The 26,432-nt window shown below is 37.7% G+C and overlaps 1 protein-coding gene across 1 annotated transcript in view; it reads right to left on the bottom strand.

The window, feature by feature from the left end:
• Positions 1-26,432, bottom strand: part of TSBP1 (testis expressed basic protein 1) — a 62,530-nt gene that overhangs the window by 29,389 nt on the left and 6,709 nt on the right. Inside the window, exons 10-24 of the mRNA XM_027958552.3 lie at positions 17,951-17,971; positions 15,323-15,361; positions 14,769-14,789; positions 13,175-13,195; positions 12,474-12,494; positions 11,899-11,919; positions 11,278-11,298; positions 9,662-9,682; positions 9,194-9,214; positions 7,289-7,309; positions 3,875-3,898; positions 3,220-3,243; positions 2,884-2,907; positions 2,398-2,418; positions 1,420-1,440 (exon numbers count right to left, since the gene is read on the bottom strand). Coding sequence (XP_027814353.2) covers positions 1,420-1,440; positions 2,398-2,418; positions 2,884-2,907; positions 3,220-3,243; positions 3,875-3,898; positions 7,289-7,309; positions 9,194-9,214; positions 9,662-9,682; positions 11,278-11,298; positions 11,899-11,919; positions 12,474-12,494; positions 13,175-13,195; positions 14,769-14,789; positions 15,323-15,361; positions 17,951-17,971 — 342 coding nt within the window. The remainder of the gene's footprint in view (positions 1-1,419; positions 1,441-2,397; positions 2,419-2,883; positions 2,908-3,219; positions 3,244-3,874; positions 3,899-7,288; positions 7,310-9,193; positions 9,215-9,661; positions 9,683-11,277; positions 11,299-11,898; positions 11,920-12,473; positions 12,495-13,174; positions 13,196-14,768; positions 14,790-15,322; positions 15,362-17,950; positions 17,972-26,432) is intronic.

Raw genomic sequence — 26,432 nt, 5'->3', positions numbered from 1 at the left:
TAAGAGGAAGGAAATTTAAAGCAATCTTCAGTGTTGTGGGTAGTTGACTAAGAAACAATGTGGGATAGGAAGGTATAGTGATTTCCTTCCTGAAAGTAAATGAGAAGGACTTCAAGAGATTTGCTTATAAAGACTGGGGCGGGGATTGTCTGTGAGAAAAGGTGTGTGGCAAACCATTTCCTAATTGAATGTCTGCTTGGTGGATTTGCTGATTTGTTTTGTGCATTTTGAGCATAACTAAAAGAAAATTGAAGAGTGGGAGCAGTGTACAGTGAGGAGGATGCCTTGGAGCAGCAGGCATCTTCTTCCTTTTCTAGTGACAAGGATACTTGAGCTTCTTGAAGGTCAGGTGGGCATTGTGGAAGATATCTGGGCTTGAGGTTTGGTACTGGTACTTCACTCAAGTTGGTGGCCTACTTGATGAGGGTATCTCATCAATGACAGGCTATGGGATATACTGTCAGGGGGGACAGAACTAAGGGGTTTTGAAATAGTCCAGACTGGAGTCAGTACTTCCCCATCAAGGATAGTGCAGTGGAGCCCTTAGAAATGGGCAAGCTCTTGTAGATTCCTTCCAAGAACTAAAACATATATTCTACAAGTTGATGTTTTTGCTCAGTCACTAAGTCGTGTCCAACTCTTTGCGACACCATGGACTGCAGCATGGCAATTCTTTGTATCAGATGACTACAATTTTACCATTTGTGGGAAAATTGGGTAGAGTTAAGTAGCAGCTGTGTTCTTTAGACTGTATATGGCTTTCTAATTCTCCATAATTCCTAAGGGATGTACTTTACCTCATTCAGTTATATTACATTTTTGGGCTCTATTGGCATCTAAAATTTTAACCTTGACAGGCACTTTGGGTTTTAATATTAATGTGATTTTATTTCAATCTGAGAAACCCTAGGGGATATTGGGTTTGCATAAAAACCACTTATAGGTATGAGAACCAAATTCAAATTATGGAACACCAGAACAGTGAAAAATATGGCTTCATGAATTCTATATTAAATATCACCATGGTTTGGTTTAGTTGCTAAGTCGTGTCTGACTCTTGCAACCCCATGAACTGTAGCTTGCCAGGCTCCTTTGTCCATGAGATTTTCTAGGCAAGAATACTGGAGTGGGTTGCCATTGCCTTCTCCAAAATATCACCATGGTCAGTGCTTTTTCTGGTTTAACTATTAAGTCACTGTTGGTATTTGTAACCTGAGAAGTTAAGAGCTGAAATAATAGGAACTTCTATAGTTATGTCTCAAAAAGGTCATTTTGCATTCCTAATCTTGAGGCCTTTGGGTAGTATGGAAGCAACTGAATATGAGAAACATGAGTCTCAACCTTTTGGCTAGTTAAAATAGAAACACCTAAGCTGAGAAAAAGTCTCACCTAAGACAGATTGATAAGTAAAAAACTTACTTGAAGTTCTCTGTGAAATCACTAAAAAATAAAAAGAAATCCATGAAATTTTTGTTAAATACAAAAAACATAATAGTATCTAATATATTCTGTCTGTGTCTGTGAGGGGAGGACTTGGGTGGGACTAAGAAGAAAGCATCACAAATGGCTATAGAAAGCAGTTGCAATGCAAACTTAGATATGAGATCAAGCAGTGATGATTTAATGATGAAGCCAAAGCAGGGTTTTCTCAAAAGTCTTCTTAATATGCTGGATCTGAACAACTTTGGGTATAGTACCAGGCGAAGATAACTGGATATTTCTGTTTCCTTCGGATAGCAATGTATTCTTTGAGGGAACACTCAAAAAGTCAGTCTCCATTTAAACATGATTTTGGACTTCCTTCTCTCTCAAAAAAATCTGCCTACCTCTGTAATTTCATAATATTCAGTTGTGTTTTTGTTGTTGTTGTTGTTGTTGACAAATGCTACCTTACTCCTTGTTCTGACTGTACCACATGGCATGCAGGATAGTTCCCTGACCAGGGATTTGAACCCCTGCTCCCTGCACTGGGAGCACAGAGTCTTAACCACTAGACTGCCAGGGAAGTCCCTAATCAGTATTTTCTTAAACTATGTATAATGTAGGGGAAAGTGTTAGTCACTCACTCAGTCATGTCCGACTCTTTGTGACCCCATGGACTGTAGCCCACCAGGCTCCTCTGTCCATGGGATTCTCCAGGCTAGAATACTGGAGTGGGTTGCCATTTCCTTCTCCAGGGGATCTTCCCCACCCAGGGATCAAACATGGTTCTCTTACACTGCAGGCGGAACCACCAGGGAAGCCCTTAATAATAATGCCCATAAAATAATGTAGGGGAAGCTGAGTAATAAGAACGTAAGCAAGCAATGAGAAAATCAAATCACTATAACAGAAAAAAGTCCCTCAGACTTTGAAGACCAAACAGAACCAAAGTAGAGAAAGAGATGTTATACTTACTTATGGGTGCCAGGGGCAGACCTAGAAAACAAATTAGATATCAGTGGATATTTGTTTGAAAAAACCAAACTTTCTTTTTAAGGAATTATATTTGTGTAGGGGAGAAGCTAATTTGTTCCATAGCTCTTTGTTTAAATTATGGTTCTATATGCATTCTTGGGCCAGGATGTGGCCTCAGTTTCTTAGTCTTTACAGAGATGTCAGTGAAGTTACTCTAAGAATTAAATAGTGTAAAGTATTAATAATTAAAGCACTTATATAGTTATGATCACATAGGAGATGCAAAGTAAATACATATTTGTAATTAAGTAAATATAAGTTGATTTCTCAGAGAAAGAAGCTGGATGAGCAGAAGGCAGAGGGAATTGAGAGCTATGAGTCTCAGGTCGCTACACAGAGTTAGAAATGAAGAGGACAGGGTCTGGTCCCTAGGCCTTGTAGAGAACAACAACAATAGGAAATAGTGGAAAAACGGATGAAACTTACCCCTGAGCATTGAAGGTGGACAAGCTGAAAGACAGAAAAATATCGTCACAATTCTTTTTCTCTCCCACTGTATTCCTGTCTGCATTTTTAAAGAGAGTTCCTTCTTGATAGGTCATTATAACATTAGGAAAAAATGTTACCTTTGGTCTTTATTTACTTTTAGCATAAGTCAGCAGGATTTGGACTTTTCAAAACATCATTTATAACAATGGAATTTTGACCATGAGAGGGTAAGTGGTTAGTTAAAGCAGCATGTACCCTATGCCCAGAAGTTCCAGCACAGCTGGGGAAAGAAGAAATAGGACCCCGCAGTGGAAGAAACATGGAGTGACTTACTGAGGGCTTGTGGAGCTGGTCCATCTAGAAAACACAACCGAGAAAATTTTTATCTTTCCCCCCACTTTTTCCCCATTCAATATGTTTTTCATTTTGTGAAGTCCCTTGTAACATATCATTTTAACTGCTGGGAAACTTTCCTCTCTGCTCTTTATTTTTTATGTGAATCAGTGGAGTTTTTTTTTTCCCCCACAAAGTTATTAAAAAGCTGAGAGACTTATTGAAAATATGAATGTGAGACATGAAGGAAACAGTTACTTCTAATCTTTGAAATACCTATACAGTCAGGGAAGTTTCCTCAAGTATCTTGGAATTCAAATATGGAAAAATAGACTAAGTAGGGCAGGAGGTCCAAATGAAAACTGTCTTAGAAACTTCTTATCCCCTCCTTTCTTGCCCATCATTTTTTCATTGTCTGTAGGTAGTCTCTTGTTGGTCTTTATAACTAAGCAAAACTTTTTTATCCCCTCTTCATTTTTATGTAAATTAGTAGTGTCAGACCTTTCCTGGTCAAAATAACCCAGAGGCATTTTGATAGCCAGGTTCCAAGAGAACAAGATGTACCTCAAGCCCTTTGTATTCCAGTATGGCCAGGTAAAGAATTTTGGACCCCATTTGAAATCAGTTAAACTCTGGGGCAAACAAACAGACTTACTGACTGCATGAGGAGTTGATTCCGCTGAAAACAAGCAGAGAGATTTTTTAAATTACTCCTTTCTTGTTTATTCTTCAGTTCATTTTTTCTGTCAGAGACAGAAAAAGTTTTTCTGATCAGACATTTGAACTTTCCAGAAAAATTATAATCAGCTGATGGAATACTGGTTGATGGAAAAGGAAAAAGGAAAATAAAATAGGAGTTTCAAATTCCTATACCAGAACTCAAGTTCCAATAGACATTACTGGACCTTGATAATTGCACAGCAGAGAAATAAGCAATTTACTAATTGCTGATATAAATGAGCTAGCTGGAAAATAGAAATATTATCTGTATCTTTTTCTCTCACTCATTTTTCTCTTCTGCATAGAAAGTCTCTAACTAACAATCTTTAGAACCATGGAGAAATTTTTTTTCCTGCTCTTTATTTTTATATGACTCAGTGAACATTCTGGAAACTTATTAATAACTTAGTGGAATTCTGAATAATGGAAAAATAAAAGGTCAAGGAAGTGGGAGCTTTAAGTTATTGCAGTCCCAATAAGGATGGATAAATTTTGGTTCAGGTAGATCTGTTAGATACTGCTGGAGACAACTGAGTTCCTTTGGAAAGTGAGATATTCAAACTTACAGGATGATCTCAAAGCCAAAAAGCAAAGAGAGAAATCAGTGTGGAAAGGCTGATGAAATAAGAACTACTTTTCCTCTTACTATTCTGAGAGAGAGTATCAGAAATATCTGTGGAGATAGAATCAAATCCTTGTAGGTGTTACAGCACACTGTGGTAGGGAATACAACTGCCATCATACCTTATAGGTTGAATTGTAGGATTCTGCCTTCTGCTTAGTCTGGGAGATGATTTATCTCTTTCTTTTTTGCAGTGGCTGGTCAACTGCCTAAAATCTTACAGTGGGGTTGGTAATTTAAACTGTATTGCCTTTACTATTTTTCTGCCTTTTTCTGCAGGCTTCTCAAGGTCTCCTTCACTCATATAAATATACTCCCTCCCTTGCTGACAAGTCACAGTACTTCAGATAGTTTCCTCTATTTTAAAATATAATATATATGTATATACACCTTATGTATGTATATATTTGTATGCAATGTATGTGTATATGTGTTAGAAATGCAAAAAAGCAAAATGGCTGTCTGAGGAGACCTTACAAATAGCTGTGAAGAGAAGTGAAAAGTAAAGGAGAAAAGGAAAGATATTCCCATTTGAATGCAGAGTTCCAGAGAATAGCAAGGAAAGATAAGAAAGCCTTCTTCAGCGATCAGTGCAAAGAAATAGATGAAAACAACAGAACGGGAAAGACTAGAGATCTCTTCAAGAAAATTAGAGATACCAAGGGAACATTTCATGCAATGATGGGCTCAATAAAAGACAGAAATGGTATGGACCTAACAGAAGCAGAAGATATTAAGAAGAGGTGGCAGGAATACACAGAAGAATTGTACAAAAAAGATCTTCACAATCAAGATAATCATGATGGTGTGATCACTCACCTAGAGCCAGATATCCTGGAATGTGAAGCCAAGTGGGCCTTAGAAAGCATCACTATGAACAAAGCTAGTGGAGGTGATGGAATTCCAGTTGTTTCAAATCCTGAAAGATGATGCTGTGAAAGTGCTGCACTTAGTATGCCAGGAAATTTGGAAGACTCAGCAATGGCCACAGGACTGGAAAAGGTCAGTTTTCATTCCAATCCCAAAGAAAGGCAATGCAAAAGAATGCTCAAACTACCACACAGTTGCACTCATCTCACATGCTAGTAAAGTAATGCTCAAAATTCTCCAAGCCAGGCTTCAGCAATACGTGAACCGTGAACTTCCAGATGTTCAAGCTGGCTTTAGAAAAGACAGAGGAACCAGAGATCAAATTGCCAACATCTGTTGGATCATCAAAAAAGCAGGAGAGTTCCAGAAAAACATCTGCTTTATTGACTATGCCAAAGCTTTTGACTGTGTGGATCACAATAAACTGTGGAAAATTCTGAAAGAGACAGGAATAGCAGACCACCTGACCTGCCTCTTGAGAAATGTGTATGCAGGTCAGGAAGCAACAGTTAGAACTGGACATGGAACAACAGACTGGTTTCAAATAGGAAAAGGAGTATGTCAGGCTGTATATTATCACCCTGCTTATTTAACTTCTATGCAGAGTACATCATGAGAAATGGTGGGCTAGAAGAAGCACAAACTGGAATCAAGATTGCCGGGAGAAATATCAACAACCTCAGATACGCAGGTGACACCATCCTTATGGCAGAAAGTGAAGAGGAACTAAAAAGCCTCTCGATGAAAGTGAAAGAGGAGAGGGAAAAAGTTGGCTTAAAGCTCAACATTCAGAAAACTAAGATCATGGCATCCAGTCCCATCACTTCATGGGAAATAGATGGGGAAACAGTAGAAAGTGTCAGACTTTATTTTTTTGGGCTCCAAAATCACTGCAGATGGTGATTGCAGCCATGAAATTAAAAAATGCTTACTCCTTGGAAGGAAAGTTACAGCCAACCTAGATAGCATATTAAAAAGCAGAGACATTACTTTGTCAACAAAGATCTGTCTAGTCAAGGCTGTGGTTTTTCCAGTAGTCATGTATGGATGTGAGAGTTGGACTATAAAGAAAGCTGAGCACAGAAGAATAGGTGTGTTTGAACTGTAATATTGGAGAAGACTCTTGAGAGTCCCATGGACTGCAAGGAGATCCAACCTGTCCATCCTAAAGGAGATCAGTCCTGGGTGTTCATTGGAGGACTGATGCTGAAGCTGAAACTCCAATACTTTGGCCGCCTCATGTGAATAGTTGACTCATTGGAAAAGACCCTTATACTGGGAGGAACTGGGGGCAGGAGGAGAAGGGGACGACAGAGGATGAGCTGGCTGGATGGCATCACCGACTTGATAGATGTGAGTTTGGGTAAACTCCAGGAGTTGGTGATGGACAGGGAGGCCTGGCGTGCTGCGATTCATGGGGTTGCAAGGAGTCAGACACGACTGAGCGACTGATCTTAACTGAACTAGTGTGTTAGTTGCCCAGTCGTGTCTGACTGTGATCCCATCGACTGTAGCCTGCCAGGCTTCTTTGTCCATGGAATTCTCCAGGTAAGAATACTGGAGTGGGTTACGATCCTCTGCTCTAGGGGATCTTCCCTACCCCGGGTCTTCTCCCTTGCAGGTGTATTCTTTACTCTCTGAGCCACCAGAGAAGCCCATAATGTATGTTACATGTATGTATAGATTACATAATATATTTTAGGTTATTAAGTGGGATTGTAAATAAGTAAATTCATTTATTCTTGGGGTGAGGTGCAGCTAGATAGTGGAATGAGTAAGGGATAAGAAAATGTAAATTTCTATACCCAGATACTGTAAGGAGCTGAAAGCAACTGTGAGAACAGGCATGGAACTTACAGGTTGTTTCTGAAGATTCAGCTGGTGGAAAAATGGAAGGAAAAAAAAGGAGAAATTAGTTTGTAGAACCAAGAGAACTCAGTTCTCACATTATAGGCTTAAAAAGAGTAACTGCAGAGAGGATGCAGGAAGCTCTGAAACCTGCCTATTAGCTGAGGGTGTGGGCTTAAGCACCCACCCCTGTGCTTTGTATCCTCAGGTCTGTATCTCCTGCCTGAGGCAGAAAAGTGGCCATGCTTTCCATTCCTTTTGGGTCTTGTAAACAGAAGAAACACGTCCAGATGTTCATAAACTCTTAAACTTGTGCTTCTACACTTCTGTGTAGTTTTGCCATTCTTATTTTCACTAGTCTTTTCCCTTCCTGATGTTTTGATTAGTTTGAAAATTTTTTTTCCAAATGCTTCTCTTTCCTAGTCCCACTTGAAGCACTTGCTTTTGTTAATTAAAAAATTAATCAATGTGTTTTGTGCATTCTCCAAATCACGTGTAGTCTAGGGGAAAGCTTAGGAAGGAATGAATGTAGCAATATAATTCATTTAAACATTGCTATATATTTAAAAGTGTTTACCCATTAGGAGAGGGAATTAAACAGGGAGCAAAAGAAGGGAAAGGGAATTGATGTACCTATATAGCTTCTCTGGCACACATGACCAGTAGGGGACTTGGACCAATGAAGCCCTTCCTTTAGCCACAGTGGGATCCTCTGTGGCGAACTGATTTATGATTTTTTTCCCCTTATAAGAATTATGAGAACTTTCAAGACTGTAAGTCTCGGTGATAAAAAAAAGTACTGAGAAAGGCAGCCTTGATTTAGGGGAGCAGTCAGTAAATGATGGCTGGTATTCATCCACAACAAGAAGCATTCAGGGCAAGTAACATCCATTTCAGCAGTCATAGTATGATTGTGTGGGAGACCGCCTGTAGTCACCACATTTTGAGTTCCTTTTTCCAAGACATCCTGGAGGACTGTAAACTCCACAGCACCAGGGGTCAACCACATCTTTCTCTCTCTTATTCATGACTTTATCCCCGGGGCTCATCAGTTTTTGATACATGGTGGAAGCTCAGCTAGTTGAAGCAATGTCTGAGTACACCCGACTTGCTTTCTGGTAATTTTTTCCTATTTGGCTTAAACTTTGGGATGCTATTACTTAATTTCCATACTAAAAATTTCCTATCACATGGGGTTGGTTTTGACACTCCAGATTTTGACACCAGCTTTGCTCTTTCTAGTTGCAGTACAAACTTAACCTTCTACTTTCTTCTACTTGTGGTTTGTAGGTACCTGATGAATCTGTCAGTTCCTATAATTGCAGCCCAACTACTGTCATATCCTGTTCCCTGAGCTCGTGTGTGTGTGTGTGTGTGTGTGTGTGTGTGTGTGTGTGTGTGTGTGTGTGTTGAGGGTTGTTTGGGGTGAGTCTTGGGGGAAAAGATGAGGGATCCTAGGGTAGACTAGATTCTGAGCAATATTCCTGGAAACTAGAAGGAACCTGGTAAGACCTCTATCTGTTTACATTTGATTGTGTTTCCCCTCTTTTACATTTATTTTCACATATTGCCTGCCTTTTCTCATCATCTTTACATTGTCTCCATTATCTTTGAGTAGGCCCTTAATAAACTACAAAGCACTTCAGAACTGGAAAGTCATCCTTATTATTCTTCCTCTGTCACACTAGAAAATTTTATATTGTTTTAGAAGCCATTACTGATCATTATTGAGGGAATTTTCTTATTCTTTTTCTATAAAAAATAGCCCTGGAAAGTTCTAGGCAGGTAGAAACTGGAAAGCATGAAAACATGTCTAAAACCACCATCCTTCTGGCAATAGATGCATTTAAGACAGGAAACAGGCCCGTTAGACACTGTAGAACACCAGAGGAAAGAAATAGGTAAGGGACTTACCACTGGGTCCAGTATATTGTACTAAAAACAGAAATAAACATAAATTATTGTACTTGTTAAACATGAAAAATGCATGTGTACCATTGATGTTTTTCAAAGGAGAGCAATGAAAATGGTTTCCCTGGAATAACTAAATTCCAGTTTTCAAGATTAAATATTTTTTACTGCACTGCTGCTGGACTATAGCCTTTCCATAAGAATTGAATCTTCCTCTAGGAGATTTGTAACCCTGTTTTAGTTGGCAAGATAACCATTTCATCATTGCCTTTCCAAGAGTTTATGGTAAAATCTTAATTATATTCTCTTCTCTCCATTTGCCTCATATTTTTTCTTCACATCATTTTTTATCCCTCTCTGAGCCATCTTTCTATTGTCTTCTTTGTCATTTCTTACATCATCCTTATTAATGTACATATGTATCTTATATATATATATATATACACACACACATACATATGGGCAACTTACCAATAGGTCCTGGAGTTTGCACTAAAAAGAAATTCAAATTGACAAATGAGTATGGATGTTCAGATGAAGAATACATCTTTTAATGAATTTTATTTAGGGATGAGACTTGGAGAGGTAGAGTATGGGAGAGGAAGTTGTATCAGTAATGAGAACATCAGGGAGCTTGGTTAACTATAGAACAAAAGGGATATTCAAATATACTGCAATATTTCAGCCTGAGGTAAGGGTTTCCTAAGATTCTTGCCAAGCAAGGAGACAGTAAAGAAATGCGAAACTTTATACTTTTCTTTCCTATCAGTAACAGAAGATATTGCCTTTTCAAGGGACCGCCCTGTACACTAAAATATTTCTGACCAGCTAATATGTTCTAGGAGTAGGTATTAGGGTAGGAAGATAAGGGTCCTGTCTTCTCACAGCTTCCAGCTTACTGGAGGCTGATAAAGGGTCAAAGACTGCCTTGATTAGTTTTAGTGTCTGTGGATAAAGGGTCAACAAAGTCTTCAGTTTTTAATGAGAATTTAGCCTTCAGTTGATTTTCTAGCTCTGATCCTTTGGTGACCTGATAAAGATTGTAAATCTGCCATGTACTTGGCAGCATTGGTTTTACACAAGGATCATCTTTGAACAGTGAACTGCATCTGAACTGGGAGAAGTATAAATACCTATTAGAAAGCCATGGCTTTGGGCTCCCTTGAGTGTAGTGCCCATGTGTTTAGGCATTTTCTTATGGGATCTCTTTAGATATCTGCACGGACCATTGTCAAGATTACTCTAGCAGAAGAGGAATGGGTATAATATCTGCTTTACCCACCACCACTGAATCCAACAACATAATGCATTTGAGATTTAGAAACATCATAAAGCATTATAAGAATCATTCAAAGAATGTGACTAGATACAAATACAAGACTCATGTTCATTTTGTCAAATGAGCATAGAGGAACCTAAAATCATATTTCTTTAGTTTTATAATTTAAAAATATTTTCAGTTTTTGCTAGGAATACTATAATCCAGTGTGTGAAGCTATGACTGTATGCTCTTGATTATAAGCATATATATATAGATAATTGTATCTTGAAGCCTAACCATTATTTATAATGTTTCTATGGAAAAATGCAACAGGGCAAGTTGCTAAAAGTTGGTGAAATAGAACCTACCTATCCTGGAGAGAACTTTTCAGAGTAGTTAGAAATGAAAAGAATCTTAAAATTTCTTTTCCTTTTTTAACAAAATGAAGATTAGATAATGTACTATGAAAGTACATGAAAGATTACATGCACAGAAAGCTAGAATTTTAGAAGCTATATTCTAAATTTTTATTACATATTGGTTTTAAAGAGCTAGATTGTGTACTAAAGTGGGAACAGCTCACAGAAGACCATCCTTAGGGGATTTTTTTTTTTTTTAAACTTTGTTTTTCAGCTTTGTAGTTAATATCTTTTATTGCAGAATCTGGGTGAATCCAACCTTTAGGAATTCTGGGTGGGATAATGAGGCAGTGGAAACACTTGGTCCTGGAGTCTGTGGGCATGAATCATTGAAATAAAAATAGACTGATGTTTTAAGCATTATAAAGGATTAAAAGGTGTTAAAATTTGAGACTTAGATGACTTACCGATGGTCTTTTGAGACAGCTCTATAAAAGAATAAAAAAGAAGAAAAGAAGTGAAAAGAACTGAGGAGGTGCTTCCAGGTTCTGGTTTGTGTTCCTTAGTAAGACTCTGTACCACCAAACTTGGGGAAAGCTGCAGTTGGGTAGTGGGGCTGTTGCCTTTCTTGCTGGAATGGTAAGAAAATCTATTACATATAAGAGTTCCTCATCTAATGGATCCACTGAGAGGGTAAGTAGTAAAGAGAGATTACTCTGGTGGTCCATTAAAATCTCTGTAGAGGACTGGAAAAATTCTCCATTTAAACTTGGTTATCTTCCTTTCTCCCTTGTTTCATTTCACTTTATCTCATTCTGGTTTTAAAAGTCCTTTGTATGATGTTGACAAGTCTTTGGAAACCTTCTACAAGTGTTTGTCTTTTACTTTATAGCTTGTATTTAGCAGTGGAATGTACATTTACAGAATCATTAATGACTTGCAGAAATGCTTGTAGAAGAAAATTGAAAGGTCAAGAAAATGTGGACCCCCAAACCCCTGAAGTCCTAACGTGGAATCCAAGGTAGGATCTTTAATATACCAAAGGCTTTTAAAATGTTCTACAGTGAAGAATTAGACAGAAAACTTACTGATAGGTCCTGTAGCTCCAGCTGAGAAACAGAGAGAGAGAGAGAGAGATCAGTATGTTGCACAACTGTGAAACTCATTCTCCAACACTTACTCTAGAGGGAGTGTCATAATGAAAACCCCAGGGAGATCAAAGGTTGCGTGTATGGCAGTCCTTGGATAGGCTTCCTGTTGCACAACCTAGGAGACCTACAGGAATGGAGGCCTTCCCTTTTCAGTGTTGATTGAAACTCTTTAGAGGATTTGGAAAGACTCATTCCCGCTAATTTGTAATGCCTCTTTTTTTCCTTAGAATTTTTTCTTTTTTTCCTCATTCCTTTAGGGACTTACTGTTACTTGAAAAGTGAACCTTCCCTTGCTGACAGCATTAGGACTGCTTCTAAGAGGGTCCTTTCTTTTCTACTTTCTTACATTAGCCCATAGAAGCTCTACTTCATTCAGAGCTTTTTTGGAAACTGTGATAGGAATACTAGGGGAGTCAAGAAGCATGATATCAAGAAAAAGGGCAGATCAGTTCTAAAGACCTGTAGGTCAGATATCAAAGGAACCAGAGTAGATAAACAAGTTCAGTACTTACGAATAGGTGCTGTGAATTGCACTGAAATGCAAAGAAGAAGGAAATTGGTGTGGTTTGATGATAACTGAATTCTTATGCCACTAATATTATTTTTAAGAACCCAGGAAGACCCATAATCCACCCACTGGATCAAATCGTTCAGCATTCATCTTAAGTGATAAATCTATGGCAGAGAAGAACGTATAGAACCTAGTCTGAAGGTAGTTATCTCTTCTCCTTCACCCTCATCCCTCTCCCTCTTCTGTTTTCCTCTTTTCTCTACCTTTCAGCTGTCTCAAAGGACTCTAACTATTTAGGAATTGGTAGATGTCAGTTCCTTTATCTTTTTTTTCATCACCATCTCTTCCTTTGTCTTCACCATGCTTATTCTTTTGCCTTCTCCTAGAACTACCTGTTTTTCTTGTAGTTCTTCCCTCAATTTAGGAAAAGCCCATAAATAACAGTTTTGATTATTTTGATCATAACTCAGAGAATTTTTTCCTGGTCATTATTTTAAATATAAATTATTTGGCTTTCCTTTGTCTTAAACTCAGTTATGATTCAAGGTATCTATTTCTGATAGCTTAGGCATCAGGAGATTCAAATTCAATCAAGTAGCATGACTGGGAAAGCCTAGAGATGTAGAAATGGAAACAGGGTGAAGAGAGGGTCCCCTATCCCACAGAAGAGTGTCAGAATTAGGAAACAGAAAAGGAACTCACTTATTGGGCCAATAGTTCCAGCTAAAATATGAGAAAAACAAGACAGAACTAATTAGAATGGTGTTTTGGCATAGGAAAATGCAATTTTCATTGAAATTATTTCTGGGAAAACATCAGAAGTATAGACACCAGGACTAAAATTTCCACTTCACTGCAAAAGTAAATGAGGTTTATTCTTCATTCTCCATCTTGGAGGATCCCAAGACCACTGGCTCTGGCCGCTGGAGCTGCAGGGGTGCAGTGGTCAGTGTTCCTTCCCCAGTGGGTGCCCTATTTGTAGCTCTGTAGATTACAGGCCATTGTTCTTCCTCCAGCTGGGCTAATTTGAACTTGTTTAGCTAGAAACCATAGCCTCATCTTCTGAAGGAGGAAGTGGACATTTCTGTCTCTTTTAAGTGACCTTGGTTCCCTTATTCAACAGAATAACTTAGTCTTCAATATCTAGTGTCTAAGAAGAAATAGAAACTTCTAGATAGACTCAAGACATTCATAGATATAATTGGGGGCTAAAGAGATTGAGGAATGAGATACGCATGCTTAGCAATAACAGCCTTTTCTTTCTTTACACACATACACACGTACCCCTCTATACCTCCTAGGTGCACTTTTGTGGTGCCTGTCCAGTATTTATGCTTGAAGATTGCATTTTGATTATCTTAATCATGTTTTGTGTGCATAAACGCTCCAGGAGGAGTAGACACAGGAGAATCTTTAGAGATAGAGGAACTAGTTAAACTTAGGTCAAGTACACTCAACTCTTTATTTCCTTTCCAAATGCAAAAGGATTAAAACTCTGTAAAGCAATAGTTCTAAACTTTACTGTGCATACAAATCACTTGGGGATCTTGTTAAAAAGCAGATTCTGATTTAATAGTCCTGAGAATGGGTGTTAGGCTGAGATTCCGCATTTCTCATAAACTCCAAGGTGATGCCAACACAGGTCCTTGGACTCGCTTTATACAGCAAGGTTGTAAAGGACTGGTAAAGTTTCAGAGCATTTGTACATTGCTCTCTCCTTTTACCTCGCCCCCCCCCACCCTTTTTCATTTCTAAATCAACTGCCTCTCTCTTATCTCTCAGTCTTTATTCTCCCCAAGTGCTTCTACCAGAAATGTTTGGTTATATCATTTAAAATGCTATCTGGACACTTCTTCCAGATTTACTCTGATAATAGCTGCTGCTGCTGCTGCTGCTGCTGCTAAGTGGCTTCAGTCGTGTCTGACTCTGTGTGACTCCATAGATGGCAGCTAAATTCCACACAACTGTCAACAATATCCTGGGTATCCTAGGTCAGCCAATTGGAACTCACTATCCTTATCCTCTGAGTGTCACTGGGATTTTTAGAAAGGAAACTTCCTACTTTTCTAATAATTCCCTCTGCCACCGAATCTCAAAATTTTTATATAATTAAAACTGACAGTACGTCCTCACAGAGGAACCTAGCTTGTTAAGATAATATTAGAGAATAAAGAGAAAAGAATTAACAAATTGTGCAGGAGGGGTTAAAAACATCCAGGGATAGGAGCGTCTTACATATTCTAACAGTATAGTGATGCAAAACACAGGAGGATTAAAATACAGAAAAAGAACTTACTTATGGGTCCTACAGTGCCAGCTAAAATGTAAACAGAAAAAAGTTTGACTGAAGAATGTACATTTCATGGAGTTTCAGAATAAGCATTTACTACATATCAGATTTACATGGAGGGCAGTAAGAAGGTGAATCTGTATCTCCCTCGACCCTTTTCCTTAGGAATCCAATAAGATCATATTCTCCTCAATTTTTACAGTCATCTTGCTGTCAGATCCTTCTAAAGGTTTGTTTTTGCTAAATGACCCCATCGAACTGGGGATTTTGTTTTACGTTTTGGTTAATTACTTTATTTTTCATTAGCAGAATTTCCACTTTGCAAAATAAGAAAATCATTAGTTACTTAGGGGGATCCTGAAATCAACATCAAGTTCCTCATACCAGAAAGGAGAGCAATAAAATAGTGAGTAATTGTTCTCTTTCTTCCATTTTTATGTGCCTCCTCAACTCCCTCCCCCGCAGTCCCCTAATAGTAGGCACTCCCCCTGCCCTCCCCGGTCCCACAGAGGTAGGCACTTTGTAAAAGATGGAAACAACTGAGTTGAGGGGAAACTTACGTAAAAGTTCTGGAGTTGCTTTTAAGTCATTTGTATCACCTATGATGAAAATTGACAAGAACTTTGAGAAATAAATGTTTGCTGTTTAACCAAAAGAGAAAGGAAATTGACAAATAAAATCCCGCTTAGATTTAGACTTTCAGAGGGCATAAGGTACAAATACCCTTGAGGTTAAAGATCCATTATTAGAGAGTCCTAGCTTTGCTACTTTCTAGCTCTTTGACTGGGTAAGTCACTAAACCTTTGAAGCATTTATTTTCTAATCTTTAAAATGGAAATCATATCTCCTGTCTATGTACATTGCAATGTTGCAGTGAAAAAGCAAGCATAATAATTGATAGGAAAGCTGAAAAGTTCTAATAGAAATGTTATGGAAAGAAATATTCAGTGACTATAAGGAATGAAATTCTTCTGCAAAATAGTAAGTTTTCACTGCATTTAAGGTATTCTGCTTTATTTTACTTTTCTTCTACTTTCTTCTCTCTTTTATTTCTTACTGTCATTTAGAAAGTTCTGAATGTTGGTGACAGGACATAATTATGAGCATTTCAGTATGTTTTTCTGATTTATTAATCTGTGTGACTTTACTCTTAAAGAAACTATCCTTTTGTTTTCCTTAGTTACCTTGCAGTCTCTTAACTGTTGTTTTTGGCTTGAAAAACCCATCTTATTTTCAGATGCCAAAAGTCTCTTTACTGAACCAAAATATTTTAATGAAATGAGTTAATTTTCTCATGGAATTCCCAAGGTTTTGCATATATATAAAATTATGACTTGGACTTAGAACCTACTTTGGTCTTTAACTTTCCTGTTTAGAGATTTTCAGTGATATTCTTGCTCCCTATTACTTTCCTCACCTTGTCCTTTTTTTTTTTTTAACCTATTCAGCTCTTTGTTGTTTATGTATTTTTATTTCTCTTTGTTTATCACTGTTTGAGTGCTGAAGTCTTATTTAAACAATTATATTTACTAGGAAATATTGTGAGTTGCAAAGTTTACAATTTCTTTTTCTTTTTTTTATTGAAGTATAAAGTGAAGTTGCTCAGTCATGTATGACTTTTTGCTATCCCATTGACTGTATCATGCCAGGCTCCTCCATCCATGGAATTTTCCAGGCAAGAGTACTAGAGTGGATTGCCATTTCCTTCTCCAGGGGATCTTCCTGACCCAGAGATCGAACCTAGGTCTGTCACATTGCAGGTAGATGCTTTACCGTCTGAGCCACCAAGGAAACCCAGCTATACTTATTGAAGATAGTTGATTTAAAATACATTAGTTTCAGGTATATGGCATAGTGACTCAGTATTTTACATATTATGCTCCATTAAAAATTATTACAAGATAATGGCTATAATCCTCAGTGCTGTATAGTAAGTCTTTGTTTTCATTTGCATATTTATGACTCTGTTTTTATTTATTTTTTATGTTAGGTGGGAAATAATAGCTTTTTCCATAAACGATGAGATCTACTTCAGCATTTGGGAAGAGATGTCAGTTTTTCTAAATGGTATAAATTAAAGTAACATGTCACGCCCACTACCAAATAAAGGTAGTTTAAAAATACATATATTATTAAGAATATGAGTTGTATGCTTATTGTAAGTAGCAACTCCCTGGAGATTAGGAGAATTTTAGGTTGCATGTGGGCTGAGCAGGAATGAGCAGGAAAGAGAACTATGATCCATTATTGAAGTCTGCCACCAGCAAAAGTGTGAACAGAGGTGGCATGCATATTATATATTTTCTATTCCTGACCTAAAGTACTATAGAATAATGAGGACAGGAAAATTTTAAGCTGAGAGTTTTGTGGCATTGTCTAGGTGAAGACAATAAGTAAGATAGTGAAAGATAACCATTTACTGACTTTCGGAGTGGAGAAGTAGCTAAAAAATGATGACATGAGTATCTTGCCCAAGTACTGCTATGTGCTTTTTTTTTTTTTTTAATTAAGAATGTGGTTTGAGAATAGTTACTCTTCTTAATGAAAATGTCAGGATTAGTTCTCTTAGAAAGTGCTAAATTTTCCATATTGGACAGAAATCCAATACTGGTTATCTTTGTGGGTATCACAAACTTAGTTGCTGTTAGGAGCCAGAAGTTCTCATGAATTATGAATGTTAGTTATGGGGCTAGTGAGGATGTTGGCCACTTGAAAAATGCATACCCTATTTAAAAACACAAAATACAATACTTAAAATAATGCTATGCTGTTCAAACAAAATACATCTACAGGTGGCATTTTATATGACATAGATAAGATAATTAATGAAACAGAAGGTGGAGAATTGTGAGCCTCAAGCCTGGTCACTCTAAAGCAGGGAACAGATAAGACAGGGAGATTACCTCTGCCTAATATAGGAGCCCTACAAACCATATTAATTTTTTTTTTTAACTGTGCTGCATGGCGTGTAAGATCTTAATTCTCTGACCAGGGATCGAACCTGTGTCCCCAGAAGTGAAAGTGCAGAGTCTTAACCACTGGACCACCAGGGCAGTCCCCAGAACAACATTTTAAAATCACAGGTTCACTAAATTTTTTAGGCTGCAATTCAATTCACATGATTTTATCTCCTCTCATTTTATATAGAGCTCTTACAAACTAGATTTTGAAACAAAAAGAAAACTTACTCACAGATTCTTGCGGTAAAACTAAAGAACAATAGAAAATATTCAAATCAGTCAAGAATTAATTATTTAAATAATCCACCTATTTGCCAAGTCTTTCCAGAAACTGTACATTAGACCCTCCATTCTCCAGTAGGTACAAGTTACCACACCTCTTGAATCTTTAAGTCTCGAATCTTCTTTCCTCTTGGACCCTATCCAGGAGTGGAAATTTTTTGGAGAGAATTCAAACTTACTGTATTCCCAATATAATGATTCTATTCAGCATCTTTTATTTCCCCTATTTTCCATTCCTTACACTTTTCTCTTTTCAGTTTGGAAAGTATCCTCTCCAAAATGTGATAGCTTCAAGAATCAAAGAAAGGCCATGTTTCTTTTATAAAAAAGAAAACCAAGACCAAGAGAGGCAAAGGTCTGTGCCTGAATATCCAAAAAATTATAGGCAGTTTTAGCCTCCAGTGTCTCTGACTCTAAGTTAGTGCACTTTCCTCTGTACCCCACTCAATTTTCTCCTCTTTCTATTCTTCCTGGAATATTCTTTTAAAAAGTAATTTCTTTCCTACTTGTAAACTCATTTTTTTTTCCTATTCTTTTCCATTGATCTTTGGAGTGTTCTTATAAAATAAGTTATAGAGAAAGTTTGTGATAATTATTAATGATAATAATTATGACAGTAATAGTAACATACAAACTTCGGTAGAATGAATCCTCACTATATTCATTGCAGAAAAGATAAGCATTTGTCTTACTCGCTTTGTTAAATTTTAAATTGCTATATGAAATTTGATAATTTTCATTATCTTCAGGACCTTATTTAATGAATCTCTAAAATAATAGGGTTTAACAACACTTTTTGGCTCAACTTTTAATGATTTACTTAGTCTGAATTCACAGACTGAAGTCCTATATTCCTGGGCCTTTCATCATTAACTGATAAAATCTACGATAATGGAGAAGCAAAAGGGCTGACATTCTTCATGGTGGAGAAACAACTGGGAACATGCTCAATCCCTGAGCTCCGTTAAATGGACACACAGATAAATCCTTGAGGTCAGCTGCTTAAAAACATTAGAGTTAATTCCTTTTTGAAGAGAAGCATGAGGAAAAGACTCTCACTCTTCCCTCCTGAGGGAGCACCCAATTCTCTGTTCCACCTGTGGTGAGATTTGGTCACAGATTTTTAAAGATCCTGTGCTTTAGTGCTGTGACTGAAGCCCAGAAAAATGTTTAGGACAAGCGATGAGCATGGAGGCCATTTACTCTTTCTTTTCAGTCTTTGTAAAGGTTGAAACTCTTCAGGGAGCTTGGAAGACCTTAGTCTTAGCTAAACTTTCTTTAGTTGCCCTATGTTCACCTTTGTTTTTACTCAGTTGCTCTCATTTCTCTTTCCTGAATTGAGAAATAGAAAGAAGACTTAAATAAGATTCTTGGAATAGACACTGAGGAATAATAAAAACCTACAAAAGTCTGAATTAATTGATTTAAAAAGCACATAATTCTCATGAAACTCTTAAAAATGGGACCCTAATTAGTTCTGTTTAGGTACTGTGGGGGATTAGGTGCTAGAATGCTTGAATTTACATCCTCATTCTTTTACTTGCTAACTGTGTGACCCTGCACAGACTGCTTAACTCCTTTTTTGCACCTAAGTTTGTTCACTTAAAATAGATCATTTGTAATGATGTCTACTTCATAGGGTTATTAAGAAGATGTAAAGTACCTGGTAAATGTAAATGGTAGATATAAAGAAGATGTAAACTGCTTATTTAACTTATATGCAGAGTACATCATGTGAAATGCTGGGCTGATGAAGCACAAGCTGGAATCAAGATTGCCGGGAGAAATATCAATAACCTCAGATATGCAGATGACACCACCCTTATGGCAGAAAGTGAAGAAGGACTGAAGAACCTCTTGATGAACGTGAAAGAGAAAAGTGAAAAAGTTGGCTTAAAATTCAACATTCAGAAAATTAAGATCCTGGCATCCAGTCCCATCACTTCATGGAAAATAGATGGGGAAACAGTGGAAACAGAGACAGACTTTATTTTTTGGGGGGCTCCAAAATCACTGCAGTTTGTGACTGCAGCCATGAAATTAAAAGGCGTTTCCTCCTTGGAAGAAAAGCTATGACCAACCTAGACAACATATTAAAAAGCAGAGACATTACTTGCCAACAAATGTCCATCTAGTCAAAGCTCTGGTTTTTCCAGTAGTCATGTATGGATGTGAGAGTTGGACTATAAAGAAAGTTGAGCACTGAAGAATTGATGCTTTTGAACTGTGATGTTGGAGAAGACTATTGAGAGTCCCTTGGACTGCAAGAAGATCCAATCAGTCAATCTTAAAGGAAATCAGTCCTGAATATTCATTAGAAGGGCTGACACTGTAGGTGAAACTCCAATACTTTGGCCACCTGATGTGAAGAACTGACTCATTGGAAAAGACCCCGATGCTGGGAAAGATTTAAGACAGAAGGAAAAGGGGACAACAGAGGATAAGATGGTTGGATGGCATCATTGACTCAATGGACATGAGTTTGAGTAAGCTCCAGGATTTGGTGATGGACAGGGAAGCCTGGCATGCTGCAATCCATGGGGTCACAAAGAGTCGGACATGACTGAGCGACTAAACTGAAAGGAACTTACCAATATTGGATTGAGACTGTGCTAAAAGAAAACAGAAAAAGATCAGTGTGTCTCAGGGAGAACTTAGATTCTATAGCTACTATGTTAGGAAGAGATTATGGAAACAGGTCACATTCCTTTTTTTATTATCAGTTGCAGTGCCATCTGGTGGGAAGATAGATATCCATCTATGGATTGCTCTTTGGGTATGAACTTCAGATTTTATTTATTCTATCAGTAATAGTCTTAAGATAGGACAGGATTGCAAGATCTATGCAATCCATCATTTAATTTCTTTTGTTAAAAGAATAACACGGTTTCGGGGATTAATAGTTTCTCAGACCGTGGAAACTTTCCTGCCTCCATGTCTTCTTTCATTTCTGATCCTGCTGCTTTTGTCCTTTCCCCTGTTCCTTCTTGTCTCTCCTCTTCTTCCTTTTCCCTCTCCTTAATTTTATTTGTCTTATTTTCTCCTTTGAAAGATCATTTGTTGCACAAAATCATTACTATATAACTGCGTCAACAAAGGGTTTCCATTTCAAAATCATTTGTGTCCTATGGGAATGCTGAATAACAAGAAAAGACAGGATGTACCTGAACGTTAGAAGATAAAATGTCAAGGCTCACTGTCAAGATGGATATTTCACCTGCTTCTCTAATCACTTGGAAAAGTTGGGCACAATATTTCTTAAAAATTTAAAATATAGAGCTGAGTTTGAAAACTAGGAAAAAAAGTCTCCTAGAATAATATATCAAGAGGTAGTCCATATTTTGGATAGTTAATTGGAAGTTTCATCACTCATGTATCTTAACAGGAAGCTGGGATATCAACAGCCGATCAGAAACAAAAATGAAGGCCATGTGTCTTATGCATTTTAAGAGCCTGGGACTAGTCTTCTTATATATCTAAGTCTCACAAAAGCTCAGTCTGTGAAAAGGGCACCATTAATTCTCACCTGTTGGTTAGGTGATATATGCCAGGAAATGACCTGTTTGCACCAGGCCATGGTTGGAAATGGAGTCATCAGCAATGGTAGAACTTCAGTGTAAGCTGAGTTCAGGTATAGAGCCCACATTTGAATCCATCGTGTAGGGAAGAAACTATGCATGTATAAACTTACAAAAACTGGCCTATAAAGTCTGTGCAGTAATAGGATTATTATACAACAAAGATTTATGAGAAACTCAAACAGATGATAACCAGTGAGCTCACAGACAGAAGTCAGAATATATTGTTGTGATAGACAGTAGCCACAACAAATGGGACAACACATGAAGGAAGAGCAATTCAAAAGAGATTTTCAAATAGTGAAGTGAAGTGTAAGTCACTTAGTCATGTACAGCTCTTTGTGACCCCATGGACTATGTCCATGGAATTCTCCAGGCCAGAATACTGGATTGGGTAGCCTTTCCCTTCTCCACGGGATCTTCCCAACCCAGGGATTTAACCTAGGTTTCCCACATTGCAGCTGGATTCTTTACCAGCTGAGCCACAAGGGAAGTTAATAAAGGATAGAATCCATAAAGCAGAATAACATTAATTCAGAAGAAGCTATATTTGATAGAGAATAAAATGGAATGAACAAATGTAGAAAATGTAGTCATTAAATTATAAAAATCATTAGGTGGATAAACAGAGAAGAGACTCAGAGAAAGAGTTGGGCTTCCCAATCTTGAGAAAGAAAAATGGAACTGGAGGAATCAACCTACCTGACTTCAAGCTATACTATATAGCAACTGTCATCAGACAGTATGGTACTGGCACAAAGACAGAAAAATAGATCAGTGGAGCAAAACAGAAAGTCCAGAGATAAATCCATGCACCTGTGGACACCTTATCTTTGACAAAGGAGGCAAGAATATATAATGGAGAAGACAATCTCTTTAACAAGTGGTGCTGGGAAAACTGGTCAACCACTTGAAAAGAATGAAACTAGAACACTTTCTAACACCATACACAAAAATAAACTCAAAATGGATTAAAGATCTAAATGTAAGACCTGAAACCATAAAACTCCTAGAGGAAAACATAGGCAAAATACTCTCTGACATAAATTGCAGCAGGATCCTCTATGACCCACCTCCCAGAGTAATGGAAATAAAAGCAAAAATAAACAAATGGGACCTAATTAAAATTAAAAGCTTTTGCACAACAAAGAAAACTATAAGCAAGGTGAAAAGACAGCCTTCAGAATGGGAGAAAATAATAGCAAATGAAGCAACTGACAAAGAATTAATCTCAAAAATACACAAGCAACTCCTGCAGCTCAATTCCAGAGAAATAAGTGACCCAATCAAAAAATGGGCCAAAGAATGAAACAGACATTTCTCCAAAGAAAACATACAAATGGCTAACAAATACATGAAAAGATGCTCAACATCACTCATTATCAGAGAAATGCAAATCAAAACCACAATGAGGTACCATCTCACGCTAGTCAGAATGGCTGCTATCCAAAAGTCTATGAACAATAAATGCTAGAGAGGGTGTGGAGGAAAAGAACCGTCTTACACTATTGGTGGGAATGCAAACTAGTACAGCCATTATGGAGAACAGTGTGGAGATTCCTTAAAAAGCTGAGAATAGAACTGCCATATGACCCAGCAATCCCCCTGCTGGGCATACACACCGAGGAAACCAGAATTGAAAGAGACACATGTACCCCAATGTTCATCGCAGCATGGTTTATAATAGCCAGGACATGGAAGCAATCTAGATGTCCATCGGCAGATGAATGGATAAGAAAGCCATGGTAGATATACACAATGGAATATTACTCGGCTATTAAAAAGAATTCCTTTAAATCCATTCTAATGAGGTGGATGAAACTGGAGCCTATTATACAGAGTGAAGTAAGTCAGAAAGAAAAACACCAATACAGTATATTAACGTATTTATATGGAATTTAAAAAGAAGGTAACAATGACCGTATATGCGAGACAGCAAAAGAGACACAGATGTGAAGAACAGACTGTTGGACTCTGTGGGAGAAGGCAAGGGTGGGATGATTTGAGAGAATAGCATTGAAACATGTATATAACATATGTGAAATAGATCGCCAGTCCAGGTTCAATGCATGAGACAGTGCACTCAGGGCTGGTGCACTAGGATGACCCTGAGAGATGGGATGGGGAGGGAGGTGGGAGGGAGGGTCAGGATGGGGAACACATGTACACCCATGGCCAATTCATGTGAATGTATGGCAAAAACCAGCACAATATTGTAAAGTAATTAGCCTCCAATTAAAAAAAAAAAAGACTTGGGCTTCCTCAGTGGCTCAGTGGTAAAGAATCCACCTGCAATGCAGGAGGTGTAGGTTCAATCCATGGGTCAGGAGGATCCCTGGAGAAGGAAATGGCAACCCACTTCAATATTCTTGCCTGGGAAATCTACATGAATAGAGGAGCCTGGTGGCTACACTCCATGGGTAGTAAAAGGGTCGGACACAACTTGGTGACTAAACAGCAACACAGAGAAAGAATTAGTGAATGATATAATCTGAGGAAAACATCCAGGGTCAAGCATCGAGAAATAAGGAAATGATATAGAACCCTTCACTCCTCTCTCCTCCGTGGTCACATCCTAATCCCCAGAATCTGTGAATATGTTACATTACATGGAATCAGGGTTGCAAATGGAGTTAATGTTGCTAATCAGTTAATCTTAAAAAAAGAAAGATTATTCTGTATGATCTGTGTAGGCCCAGTGTAATATTCAGTTCAGTTCAGTTCAGTCGCTCAGTCATGTTCAACTCTGTGACCCCATGAATCGCAGCACGCCAGGCCTCCCTGTCCATCACCAACTCCCGGAGTTCACTCAGACTCACGTCCATTTAGTCAGTGATGCCATCCAGCCATCTCATCCTCGGTCGTCCCCTTCTCCTCCTGCCCCCAATCCCTCCCAGCATCAGTCTTTTCCAATGAGTCAACTCTTCGCATGAGGTGGCCAAAGTACTGGAGCTTCAGCATTAGCATCATTCCTTCCAAAGAAATCCCAGGGCTGATCTCCTTCAGAATGGACTGGTTGGATCTCCTTGCAGTCCAAGGGACTCTCAAGAGTCTTCTCCAATACTACAGTTCAAAAGCATCAATTCTTCGGCGCTCAGCTGTCTTCACAAGAAGTGTTAAAAGCAGAAGCAGGAAGTTGAAGGGAGTCAAAGAGAGAGATGTAATAATGAACAAAGTTCAGAGTGATATGATGTGAAAGTTTGGCTTATTTTAACTAGCTTTGAAGGTGGAGGAAGGGGACCATAAGCCAAGGACCGTAAGGAATGTGGGCAGCCTCTAGAGGCTGAAAAAACAAGGAAACAGATTGACTTCTAGAATTTCCAGAAAGAATACAGCCTTGCTAACACCTTGATTTTTAGTCAAGTAAGACATGTCAGATTTCTAATCTATAGAACTATAAAATAATAAATTTGTGTTGTTTGAAGCCATTAAATTTGTGGCATTTTGTTATAATAGCAATAGAAAATTAATACAGCATAGTTAGACTATTGCCCCCAGATTCCCTTGCCATTAGGTTTAGACATATGATTGAATTCTAGCCAATTATTTGGAAGTGATGTGTGACAACATCCAGGCTTATCCATAAAAGTCTCCCACTCATGATCTAAAAGCTTTTCTCCTCTGCTCACTTAAGGTAGGCAAGATGAACTTAGAAGCCATAAGGTAAAGATGGTGGAGATATAGGATGAACTTAAATGCTTAAGTCATTGCTAACAGAAGAGCTAAACATGAACCAGGCATATTTGATATTACAGAATAATGGGATTTTATGATTAGAATCACTGAAAGTCTAAGATTTACCTATTATAGGAGCTGAAGTTAACTAATGCAAATGAGGAATATGAAAGAGACATTACCAGACCTGAAGCTGTGAGGAGAGTCTTTACACATATTTGACAGTTATTTTAGAAGAAGAGACTATAGTTTGTTAGATAGATGCAGTGTAGATCCTACACTGCAGGTGAATGCTTTGCTGCTGAGCCACTGGGGAAGCCAGTGGCTTTTATATATATGTTTAATTAATATATGTATAAATTAAAATGCAGACTGTAAGGATAAAATCTTAAAACCATATTTACTTAGGTACAGTCATCAAAATAGTAGCATATTCTTATCAGCAATAGTAAATGCCAGAAGACAATGGACTAAATCTTCAAAGTGTGAGAAAAAATAATTGTTAATTATTTACTCAGCTTAACTCTTGTTTAAGGCTGAGGGTGAAGAAAAACTATTTTCAGTCATACAAAGGCTTAGAAAAATTTTTACACACACATGGGGCTTAAAGAACCACTAAAGGATTGTCTTTGGGCCAAAGTAAAAGAAGAAAGGCACAGGATGAAGCCAGCAATGCTAAACCTGAAAGATGCCCAAACATTTATATACATCTATGACTGTAAAAAAGTAATTTAACTTATCAAAGTCGCAGTAGTGTAAAAGTATGACAAAATCTAGGTTTGAATTGATGCAGGGAAATGGGAAACTTTTATACATTTTGCTATGCTTCACATATAGCACATTTTGCTATGTGTAACTACCATGGAACTCACACAATAGTAAACTTAAAATATCCCTAACTTACGTGAATGTTCATACACAGTGTGATTCATTCATCTCACTTCAGGGTAGGTACCTTGAATAAACTATTTTCCCCTTACAGAAGGACATTTTATAGTATTATTTGTGACAGAAGAAATTGGAAATGTTAAGAATGTATCAGTAGGGGAAAAAATAAAAATAATGTATATTTGCAAGCTAGAATATCATTCAATGATTAAAATGCATAATTTGGATTTCTATATATTTCAGTATTACCATGTTTTTTTGGGAAAAAGCAGGTTGTAATGATGGTT

The sequence above is a fragment of the Ovis aries genome, chromosome 20 (assembly GCF_016772045.2).
Source record: "Ovis aries strain OAR_USU_Benz2616 breed Rambouillet chromosome 20, ARS-UI_Ramb_v3.0, whole genome shotgun sequence".
Classification (NCBI taxonomy): Eukaryota; Metazoa; Chordata; class Mammalia; order Artiodactyla; family Bovidae; genus Ovis; species Ovis aries.
The sequence above is the reverse complement of the archived record's forward strand: the minus strand, read 5'-3'. Positions and strand labels throughout refer to the sequence as shown.